The sequence below is a fragment of the Nannobrachium achirus genome (assembly GCF_963921795.1).
Source record: "Nannobrachium achirus genome assembly, chromosome: 5".
NCBI classification, from domain to species: domain Eukaryota; kingdom Metazoa; phylum Chordata; class Actinopteri; order Myctophiformes; family Myctophidae; genus Nannobrachium; species Nannobrachium achirus.
The window spans coordinates 16102993-16115697 of NC_137814.1; the positions used below are offsets into that span (position 1 = coordinate 16102993).

Below are 12705 nucleotides of genomic sequence, written 5' to 3' on the forward strand. Positions count from 1 at the left end.
TGACTTGACTTGTGATCTTAGATCATCAACAATGTATACACCTGTTTCCGCAAGAACTTACTGTAGCATTATCTGTGGGACACTTCCGGAGAACAGCAGACATACAAGCTCACGTCGCGTCGCAGATGCAACCGTTGTGAGCTTGTAGATCATTCTCCACTGCGACGCCGGAAACTGCCGCACAACATCTGCGCAATGCACGACGGGACGTGTAGTGGGAAAGTTGTGGATAGGAAAAGGATCACACACAGTGGCTAAAGTGTTGCTTTTCTTTTGCTTTAGTGCAACAAACGTTTCGGCTGGATAGCCAGCTGGATAGAAGGCTTGATAGCCGAAACGCTTGTTTCTCATCCTGAGATGCAATAAAACAAAAGAAAAGCAACTCTTGCCACTGTGTATGATCCATTTCCTATAATGTACATTGTTGATAATTTATTTTTTAGAAATGATCCATTCAAGGCTTTAACCCTTCCCTTCCCCATCCTCCAGCCCAGGTTAAGTCAGTCAGTAGTCAAAGAGCCAAAAGGTCAAAGGGCACGTGTTTGTGTGAATGATGGGGGAATTGAGTGATCACTCATTATACTGCAGGCTGACACTGCTTTTACCACGGGTGGAGCTGCCTAGTTAGCAGTGTTGCCCACTCTCGTGAGAGATTTAAGCCAACCCACCGCCAAAAACAAGCCAAAAACTAGCCAAATCCTGCGAGAAAAATAAGCCAATCTCACCTTGAAAAACAAGCCAAAACAAGCCCAATAATATGGCCATATTTTCCTAATACGTATACCTTTTTATGCATATAATTACAGGTCTGTAATAATGTATGTGTAGGTTATTTATTATAACATTACACACATACTTGAGCCAGGGCTTAATGAGTAAAAACACCAGAGAGATTCTGTCGCTCAGAGTGAGAGTCACACTCCTCCCCACACCTATGGGGAATATAGGAGGCTGTACATCAAAGAAATGTTGGCTTATAATTGACTCCTAATCTTCCCACGCAACTCTGGGGGGTGAAAAAAAGCCAAAAGTCACGGTAAATAAGCGGACTTGGCAACACTTCTAGTCAGTGACTGCTGATTGCTGTGATTGGAATTCCTACACACAGGAATACACATGACAGTGACACCAGTACTGTACAGTACATGTACCCAGCATTGACACAGAAACATGGTTTACATTCATGTGCTACTATTGTAACGTTTAGCAGACTGAGTTCGCCTCCAACCGGGAGACGAACCCCAGGCCCCCAACTCAGCAGACAAGACAAGCAACCCGCAGCGCCAAGAGAGCTAGCTCCTTTGGAGGAGCGAGTTACGGCCAGATCGCTTGCAGGGTTGTTACAATATTTACGCACCCACCCACCCACCCACACACACACACACACACACACACACACACACACACACACACACACACACACACACACACACACACACACACACACACACACACACACACACACACACACACACACACACACACACACACACACACACACACACACACACACACACACACACACACTTTCTATTGTTTTAGAGATTCTTATTTCAGTGGTTGGGGGCATGCGTACAAGTGGCTAAATATGTCATTTTACACAGAATAAGACCATTCCCAAGATAAAACGCAACCTTTCATGGTTGGATGTGACTTATGGGGGCTAGAAGTGTTACTGTAAATAGCAATAAAAGAAACTGCTGGCTTATTGTGTCTAAACATTTTTACACTCACCTTTTCTTTTCCCTAATTATACAATCTAAAATATGAACCCTTGTTGTAAAAGAAACAAAGTTGTCCTTTAACTTGGTTCCAGAGGTGTGCAGGGGATATACTGTACATATACATACCTAACGGTAGAGGTAAAGAGCATATTATGCATATCTAATCAATAGCAGCAATCTCACAGTCGAATGTGCAAGTACTGTACTTATGAGAGTCATTTAACCCAATCGCATGTGCAAAGGAGTGAGCTCAGCATATACATAGAAATAGAGTCATTTGTCAGTGCCATTACTTATAATTTTTTGTCCATGTCCTCGTTTAGAGCTCTGACGGCTGCTGGGAAAAAGCGAGCTTTTGGTTCTGCCTCGAGTCCTTGACTGTAAGGCAGCGGCCTTCAACGTTTTCAGGCCGAGGACCCCTTAGTTGAGAGAGAGAGATGAAGCAGGGACCCCCACAACCTTCTCATAGATTCCATAGTGGCATGGTTTGACAGCAATGATCATCAGTGTATTTTGGGTTCATGTCAATTTGTGTTTTCAGATATTTAACCACTTGAACCGTCAATACTTAATAAACTTGACCTTTCACTCTGCTCTTTTCCCCCTCTACACCAAAGCCTTTTGCCGAAAATAAGGAATAAGGAATCTCAGAGTCTTTCCCATTTTTGCATCATCACAAACGGTCCGTTGCTACAGTATAATGGTGTTTGTCCTTCCTAATACGTTCTGCCCTGCTCAAGCACCTGCTCTCGTAAATGTCCTGCCGAGAGACAGGAGAGAGAGCTCCCTGTGCAGTGTGGTGCGTTCAGCCGCCTTCAGCACCTTCTGCACAGTCGTCTTAAGAGCAATGTCCTTAGCAAATGGTCATGCCCCTGCCCTGACAGGATGCTCTGGGTCGACTGCTATAGCAGTCTTTTTGAGACACCTTCAATTCATTCACATTTTGTACCATACATATTAGTCATGGTTATGCATGAAACAGCTTACATTATCGTACTGGGACTTCTTAAAGTGTAAATGGACCGCATTTAGGCTCCAGTTTATAGCGCCTTTTCTACTCTTTCCGACCATTCAAACCCACTTTATTCACATGTACATGCACATTGCACATTGCACATTCAGCCATTCACCAACACTGCAATGGTGGAACACTGTTACACATTCCGTGCGTGTAAACACGGCACACATTCACACACCAACAGCGTAGGCAAGCATGCAAGCTAGGCGTCAACCCGCTCAGCGGGAGCATTTCCGGGTTCGGTGTCTTGCTCAAGGTCTTGCTCCCGGCTCCCAGACTCCCGGTTGTGCCTTCTGAGTAGGGCATTCACCAAATATTCGAATATTCGACAATTCTAATATCAAAGTCACTATTCAACGTTGTTCACCGAAGTCGAATATTCGCTTATTTTAATTTTTTTATTGTTTTCTCTTTAAAAAATATATAGTTTATAAAACTTGGCTAGATAGGAAGTCATTAGAATGAGTTGTCAATGCCCCTGGTGGATGAATTTGTTAATGCTCTATACCAGAACCTTTTTAGGCCGTGACCCCCAAAATAAACATATTTGAACTGGGGACCCCCACCCTTACAAGCACTTGGAAAGTTGGAATTGTAGGTATTACATTTAATGTGACTCGGTTCCGCAGATAAATATTGTGAAAATAGCAGATCTACATGTAGATCGGCTATTTTCACAATGTTCGCCTCTCGAATATTCGACTATTCGAATACTTTGAGATCGAATAATTCGAATACTAAAAATCACTATTGGTGAATGCCCTACTCCTGAGAGTCACTGCCATCCCCATTTAAATGAAAGCAATTAAAGGGATCTCTGCCGCTCCGTTCCGTTCTATCCTATGAGGCATTAGTATATCTGTCCTTCCTCTTGTTTCCTAGGTAACGGAAACGAGGACGGGGCCCCTCGGTTGCAGTAACTACGACAGCTTGGATTCTGTTAGCTCCGTGTTGGTGCACAGCCCGGAAAATAAGATCCACCTGAAAGGTAAGGATGGAACTCACACTCACGCACATGCACGCACACACACACACACACGCACACACACACACACACACACACGCACACGCACACGCACGCACACACACACACACACACACACACAGAGTGCTGCTGATAATAAGATCTTGTCATAGGATGGGATTCCTCAGAGAGCTCCACATACTGTACACACGCGACACGACACACGGTTATGCCTAATTTATGCTCCGCCTGTACAGCGGTGTTGGGCACCGAAGATAGCCGATCTCCAAGCTCTCAGCACGTCGTAGATGCGACCCGCTGCAAGCTTTTAGATCGGCTATATCAATCGGAGGCTTTAGAGAGAAGCATGCATGCACAAACACACACACACACACACACACACACTCACACACATGCACACACACATGCGGTGCATGCATGCTCATATCTTCAAAAATAGCCCACTGTGGTACGTCCCCTGTCTCTGCCTTTGTCAAAGCCGCATTTCCAATGACTGTGGGCTGTAGCCGGGGTGCCTCTGCAGCAGTGCATTCATTCCAACGGAGATTTATGGAGAGATGAGAGATTCAAGCTCGGGGGATTTTCGGCTGCGTTACGCAAGATCAATTTCCTTTCAGCTCCTCTGATGGGCCACACCATACAAACTAGGGAGCAGGGAGTTTCAAACGACTAGTAAACAACACAATACAATGACAATATAACAATGTTGAGTAATAATAAGTATTGACTGTAGAGAAATATTAGAATATTTTTAGGTTAAAATGTAATTCATATTATCTAAGCGTTCGTCCGTTTGGAATTTCTGTAAAAAGCTCACTGCCTTGGATCTGTGCATCGATCAACTGTGGAGGATCAGTGGTGCTGTGGTACTGTACCATTCAGTAGCTGGTGAAACCGGGGAAATCTCGCTCTTTCGAACGACCATCATTTCGACAACGGAGCGTCGGGAGGGTTAGCGACTCACCCCACGGAGGTTAGGGTTAGGGTAAGGGTTAGATTTTGGTGTCGAAAATATGACACATAGAAACAGCGAAACACTCCCTGTGAAACCTAGGCTTCATTGACCCACAGTTGCATGCAGTTTTGAATACATTTGTTAAATTGTGATATTAATATCAAACATAATAATATTCCAGAAGGAAAAGTTATTTATCAAACACTTCCAAAACTGATATCTAACGCAGAGGCCCATCTTCAGCGCATCCAACCACCTTCCCTCGATGCATGGCGAGAGAAGAAGAATCACCTCCACGCACTAGTGTGCTGGAGTCACTCTCTGTGACCCTGGCTGCTACACTCCAGTTGTCAGTGTGCAGGGGTGTCTCATCAAATTCTGGGCCCTGGGTAGGCCTACCCCTCTTCATAGGGGGAGGGTGTTTAACCCCTTTAGACTGGGAACGCATTATTATGCATTATTTCGTGCTTTAACGATTGAAAAATAGCAGATGTACAAGCTCACAGCGCGGCACCGAGTGCTGCGCTGCGAGCTTGTAGATCTGCTGTTTTTGAAAAATCGTGAATATTTCAAATCCTCCTAAGATTTTTCGAAAAACCTATGTCAGTGGTGCTCAAACCTTTTCATGTGAATGTATTGAAAATATACCTTTTCATGACATGTATTTGGCAACGGACCCCCATCTCAAAATATTTAGTTCCAGGGACCCCCCAGAAGCAAAATTTTAGTTAAAAATGTTCGCTTAAAAAATACATATATTCAAAGATTTGCACACATTTTCACAACTCTTCAAAAATAGCAGATCTACAAGCTCGCAGCGCGGCACTCGGTGCCGCGCTGTGAGCTTGTATATCTGCTATTTTTCAATAGCTAAAGTATAAAATAATTAAGGCCCCTCCACCTTGGGACCCAGTAGCTCAGTCCCACCGCCCCCCCCCCCCCCCCCCGGTGCCGCGCTGTGAGCTTGTATATCTGCTATTTTTCAATAGCTAAAGTATAAAATAATTAAGGCCCCTCCACCTTGGGACCCAGTAGCTCAGTCCCACCGCCCCCCCCCCCCCCCCCTTGTGACTCCCCTGTCAGTGTGTCTACTCCGCCTCAGCGGCTCCGGTTCCATGTTCTCTGGCCAGAACACGTCTGGTGACCCTATGCTGACCCACACTACAGCATCGCAGATGGGAAAAGAGACTTGGACAAGTACATCTTCTGAGACCTTATAATCTACTCCTTTCTGAATGTAACCACTTAAACCCCACAGTCACAGTATATTAGTTGACCAGCATCCTACAGGGGTATATTCTAGCTCCCCTCCTTTTTCTCCCCTCCCATTCTCTACGCCGAAAATAGCCATTCTACCACGCGTTGTGACCTTGTAGATCTGATATTCGAGAGCGAGAGATACATTAAGAGTATACTGTGACACTTGTCCTAGTATAATCACCTCCTATCAGTATCCAACTCTTCCTTGATTGAAACTGAATGTCTACACAACTTGGTAGCAGTTTTTGTTCCTAATGGTATAAAACATTGGACCATGCAGTTCCAGCACTGTCCATTCTTTTCCCCCGCATGGTATACTGTCTCAACTCTACTTGACTCTACTTACTTACTTAGCTCTACTTACTGTAGCTCTCCGCTGCAGAGAGGACCCCCTCGGTGTGCGTATAGCTGGTCATTCAGCACATCAGGGCGGCAGTAGCTTAGTGGCGAAATACTATACGTCTGTCGACAACCTCTTTTCACGGACAAACTAAAGACTACAGGCTAAAACTAAGACCATTTCGTCAACAAATAGCATAGAAACTAACTATTTTATGCTTGGTTGCGCTCGGGTGTTGCGCTCTGAAAATAGCAGATCTGCAAGTTCACAACGTGTCGCAGTGCGAGGGGTTGTGAGCACGCGAAACAACCAAGTGTAAAATCAGGCGTAATGCCTGATTTTCCATCAAGGCACGCCAAAATACAATAGGCCTACTGTTGCCAAAATCAACTGTTATGATATTTAGTTCACTAAAACTAAAACATTTCAGACGATATTTCAGACGACTAAAATATGACTAAAACTAAATTTTATTCAAAAGACTATGACTAAAACTACATCAAAATTTGCGGTCAAAATCAAAACTGGTAGAGAGGCCAAGACTACACTAGTCTTGGATGGTAGAGAGGCCAAGACACTATCCCGTCGCGACGCGTTGTGAGCTTGTTGATCGTCTATTTTCAAATAGCCTAGGTATAAAATAGGGCTAAAGAGGATTGATGTATGTTTTATAATATAATCATTTATATCTGCAAAGTAACTAAAGTTTTCAAATAAATGTAGTGGAGTAAAAGTACAATATTTGGATCCGAGATGTAGTGGAGTAGAAGTAAAAGTATTGGAAATTGGAAATACTCAAGTAAAGTACGTACTTAAAGAGGTGGTACCATAGTTTTGTACTTTTTCTGTTTTTCATGTGTCTAGGAGGTTGAAAGTACCTCATTAGACCCCCTGGTGTGGTTTTTCTGAGCAATTAATTATTCACTTGGTATTTGTTTGTATTCTCTTGGAGGCTGCCACCTCTGGTCAAAAGTGTCAGTTAAAAAACACAGATAAGATGACATCACAGAATCAACTCCTCCCCTAATTGCCATTCACCCAACATTGTGGGGTGTGGCTAACTCAGCTAGGTCACCACCCACCATGACATCCATGCATACTTAATGAACTGGGGGTGTGGCCACATAAAAACCCAATTGTAACTCTTTCTGTATACTTTTTTGGAAAAACTCTTCCTCCTAGTATAATCATAATACCTGATAATCATGTTTTAGAGGGGGGAAATATCATGGCACCACCTCTTTAAGTAGTTTACTTAAAGGAGTGGCGACACCGGCCGAAATTTAACATTATGATACAGTAGGTCACGTGGTGTTTCTTCAAACAGTCTGAAAAGGAGGCGGGCCGTATCAGTTAGTAGTGAATGTATACTTCGTCCGTCGTGCGGTGCCGCGCAATGTATACTTCGTCCGTCGTGCGGTGCCGCGCACAACGTGATGGCTTGTTGTTAGTGTGTAGCCCGGCTAACGCTGCACCGCACGGCTATTTACGAGAGCTATTGTGTGTGTGTACACACACACACACACACACGCGCGCGAAAGCACACACACTCACAGGCTACACACACACTCAGAGTGTATGAGCCACGGAGCACAGACCTCAGTCCGGCCGCTGTGCTCCGGTGAGACAGCAGGACATGGCTTGGTCCGGTCGGTGGTGCTCCAGGCGGGTTAAGGGGAAGAGACAGCAGGGTATGGCCGACAAAAACGTCTCATAGACGGGGAGAAGCGTGTTGACCCTCGTACACCTTTTTTGACACCTTTTTTGAAGAAGACATGTACTTTTTTATCGGTCTAACCATTGATTTTATAGCGAATGCTATATAATTTTTACCCCTAGAACTGCTAGTTTTAAAGTTGGTTTAGAAAGTCGGAAACACACCTCGGACAGCTTTTTTTGGGGCAGTTTCAAAAGATAATGATATGGATAATCGACCCCGCCCCTCCCCCCATATTAGCCCAATCAAATTAATTTATTTCAGTTACTGTACAGAAAGTACTACTTTCAGTACAGTAACTACAATAAATTAATTTGATTCGGTCATTTAACATGGGGGTACATGACATCATTAAAAAAATTGGCTAATTTGATAGCCTTAATTAGCTGTTTTGGCCATGTCACTCCACCTTTAAGTAAATGTACTTTGTTACTTTACACCACTGATCCTGTGCAATCTTTAGGTGAGAAATATGCCATTGCTCAGTCAGTATATACTGTATCTTTTATTTACATTTTTATCCCACGATTTTTTGCAACCTCCACACTGAAAGGCCCTTTTGCCAACCCCACCTACGTAGCGTTTGGGCCGCACAGTCAGTATTGATTAATTTCACATTTACAATGACGAGTTGAGAGAACAAAACCATTTTATATTCAAGGCACCTCCGATTCCGAGTGCTGAACATTACACCCTGGCCAGTGTTCACAGTGCTGGAACAGTGATTCTGACACCTGAATCTCAGCTTTTGTTTGTTTTCATCACCCTCCTCCGATGTGCTTTGACATAATTTGTCACAGAGATTTCGACCGATTTCTGCATGGCGACAGACACAGCGTACAAAGTGTGTGCTATATCTCCCTCCATGAACACATGGCCATCTGGTTGTTTCTAGTCGCTCAGAGAGGGATTAAAGGTTTGTACCTCCTAACATCCTCAAGCCAACCTTTCTTCAAACGTGGTACGTTGTGGGCAGATTGAGGGAATAAAACAATGCAAATCATGAGAAAGGCAATGCGATAGTTAGTGCTACCACATGCAGGCAGCTAACGTTAATTCCTACTCAGGAATTATGATGATTTTCTTAATTATAATGGTTTGCCAAAATGTTCTCTCTCTCTCTATCTCTCTCTCTCTCTCTCTCTGATGATCACAAAGAACAAAACCAAGTTTACTAAATACTTATTGCAGCAATTGATAAAGTCAAATGAGGTTATATAGGCTAGATGACGTTTTTATACTGTATACCGCGTAACCCGGCTTGAGTAATGCAAGCTACTTTCAGCAAAAAGTGAAAGTCTGCAAAAGTCTCCCCGATACACCGATTTTGCTGGGTTGTATTTCTATCTCACTAATTCCATGTACTGAACAGTTAACTGGCCAAAGGTGTGTGAGCCTGGGAAGCTGGGTCTGAAGAAGCTATAGCGCTCCCCTTTGAGTCACAAGGTTCTGCCAACTCAGCATATGAGCAGCATAAACAAAACTCTGCACATACATACTGTAGGTCCAGCTAATGCCTGCAACCATCATTGCTGCACAGCAGCTATTTTCTTTTTTGCCAGACCCATGAAATGGGTAGGTCTACATAAGCAAATGTCGGTCTGTCCGGGTTTTCTATATAAAGGGTATATATGATGATGACATGATGATGACATGCCTACAAAAGGCATGATGTCATAAATGATGATGACAGACAGGGGGTCTGGCAGGTTGACCTGGTCTAGTTTATTATTACCTTGCTGAACTTTGGAAACTTTGTTTCCACTGCAGCCTTCAGCACATTAAAGGAGTAGTTCACCCCCAAAATGACTTTTTTTCTATTGATTACTCAGGCCATGGAGAGTAGAGTTCAATAATATTTTTTGGTTTTTGTCACATTCCTAAGACAAAATTTTGATTCGAGTAAATTTACCCCCATTGATTCCGGATGGTGACCCGTTTCGAAACGGGTCACCATCCGGAATCAATGGGGGTAAATTTATTGTTATCACATTTTTGTCTTAGGAATGCGACAAAAAACAAAAAATATTATTGAACTCTACTCTCCATGGCCTGAGTAATCAATAGAAAAAAAGTCATTTTGGGGGTGAACTACTCCTTTAAGGCTTGAGGCCGATTCTACAAATACCCTCCAAATCAGTATAGTTCTCACAGTGTTATTGACCCGCTGTGAGTGCGTCAATAACACGCGCTGTGAGCAGAAATCTAAAATGACACGGATGCTTTCCTGTGATGCTTTCCTGTTTCGCACGCACGCACGCACGCACACACACACACACACACACACACACACACACACACACACACACACACACACACACACACACACACACACACACACACACACACACACACACACACACACACACACACACACACACACACACACACACACACACACACCCTACCCAGGGAAGATATTGCACATTGTGACTAGGCATGGGACGATATGAAAATGTCATATCACGATTATTGTGAAATAAATCACGATTTACGATATTATCGCAATAATCAAAGTCCATTATCCTGGGGCGGAACATTTGCCAAAAAATAGCCGATCTACAAGCTCACAACGCGTCGCAATGCGCCAAAAAATAACCGTTCTACAAGCTCACAACGCGTCGCAATGCGACGCGTTGTGAGCTTGCAGATAGGCATTTTTTTGGCAAAGACATTTGATAGAGTGAAATAAAGACTGTATCAAGCACTGTACGTATATTATAAGTATCTTTTACCAATGGAGGGTTTAAGTTGTGCCGGATATGCAGCTCGGCAAATAAAAGGTGAATTGATCCCAGTGCATGACGGAGGACGATATCACGATAAATTAAATCTCCACGATACGATTATCGTGAGTGTTTTTTATCACGATAAACGATAATATCGCGTATCGTCCCATCCCTAATTGTGACCATTATGAGACATTCTAAGGCTCTCTGATCTCTGTTATGGCGGCGTGTGAATTGCTCTGCACCGTCACAGCACAGAAGTGCACCTTTATACTGCGACAGGATGTGTTTGTGCACGCAACAGTGCAGACCATTGCTTTGTAGTGTCTAATGTCCTCATTATCTCAGCGTTTATTCAACATGAATAACAACAAAAACACCTCCTCCTTGTTCTGCAGTGAATCACTGCTCTGGCGTCGAGAAGTGAGTTATGGAATCGTGGCGTTCGCCAGATGTTTTCAATGGGGCCTTTTGATTTCACAATTCAATCCTCTTGTCTTCGGTCATTAGCTGCGCTGTCCCAAGTGTGCGAGTGTTTTCCAATTACCACGGAAAGAGCCAGCCAAACCCTGGGAAGTGCCAACCGCTGCTAACGCGTCCCCTGTTCTATGACGATAACTGTATTTAGGCCCTGATGGGTAAAATTGAATTAACCCACTTAAGCCCAATAGTGGTACGATTTGTGAAAATAGCCGATCTACAAGCCCGAAACGACGGCGACGTGACTGTTTGTGAGCTTTCTAAGCGAGCGTTTCTAATCGCCTCCACTCTATATGAATACACATTTTCTTTGCACTCTAAATATGTGGCCATTTTCATTTTGAACTGGGGTTCAAGCCATTTACTCTGATCTTGCACTTGTAAGTCGCTCTGGATGAGTGGTTTCCGCTAAATGCCTACATTGTAAATTGTAAATGAACAAATCTGGATTTTCCTGTGCAGACAGCTTAGCCCCCGAGGCAATGGCACAGCCACATAAAAAAACTAAACAAAGGGAAAGGCAACGCCAGAACCCGGGCAGCCGGGGAAGAGACATTGCGATGGACCAGGCCATGTATAAATTAAGGACTGCAACTGGTGTGGGGGGGCTGCGTCCAAGGCAGGGGGATGCAGCCAAGGCTTATTGAGGATTTGTCGGTTATGGAGGCAGGCCAAGGATCCCTTCTCTCCCACAGCCAAGTGTCCATTCCCATAGTGAAGCCCGGAACTCTCACCAAAGGAGAGGATTAGAGAGAAAGGGAGGGGGAGCACTTGGAAAATAACATAGTGCGCACATAAACATACTCACACACACACACACACACACACACACACACACACACACACACACACACACACACACACACACACACACACACACACACACACACACACACACACACACACACACACACACACACACACACACACACACACACACAGAGAGTCAGCAAGCACGCAACACCATGCACACACATGCCTCGGACACAAAGGCGTGTGCGCACATGTCCACACACTGATAACAGGCAGGTGATGACCACGGGGAAGGATTAAGAGCATCAAATGGCCCAAAATGGAAAGAGTGGACTCAGCTGGAGAGAGCGAATGATGGCAGGGCCAGAGAAAGTGCAAGAGAGAGAGAGAGAGAGAGAGAGAGAGAGAAAAGAAAAGAGAGAGAGAGAGAGAGAGAGAGAGAGAGAGAGAGAGAGAGAGAAATGTGGCACTGTGGTTTCTAGTCTAGTGGGGCGATGGAAATCGAAGGCTGGCTGGGAGAAATGCCTCATGGGTAATGACCCCATGAGCCCTCTGAAAAGGGCAAACACTCCAGGTGTTGCAGGAAATATTGGTGGGAGACAGACTGTTGTACAAGGATGTATGGAGCTGCAAAAGACACACACACATTTTTGTGTGCATTTAATGTGTGTGTGTTTGTTTGTTGCTGTTATTTATTTGGATTGATACGTTGGTGCAAATCACACTAAAGCTAGCTGAGAGGAA

General features: G+C 44.2%; 1 protein-coding gene across 1 annotated transcript in view; it reads left to right on the forward strand.

Moving 5' to 3' along the window:
* brinp2 (bone morphogenetic protein/retinoic acid inducible neural-specific 2) overlaps positions 1-12705 on the forward strand; it is a gene marked incomplete at both ends in the record, with an annotated part of 142807 nt that overhangs the window by 43777 nt on the left and 86325 nt on the right. The window contains one exon of the mRNA XM_080725575.1: positions 3625-3730. Coding sequence (XP_080581701.1) covers positions 3625-3730 — 106 coding nt within the window. The remainder of the gene's footprint in view (positions 1-3624; positions 3731-12705) is intronic.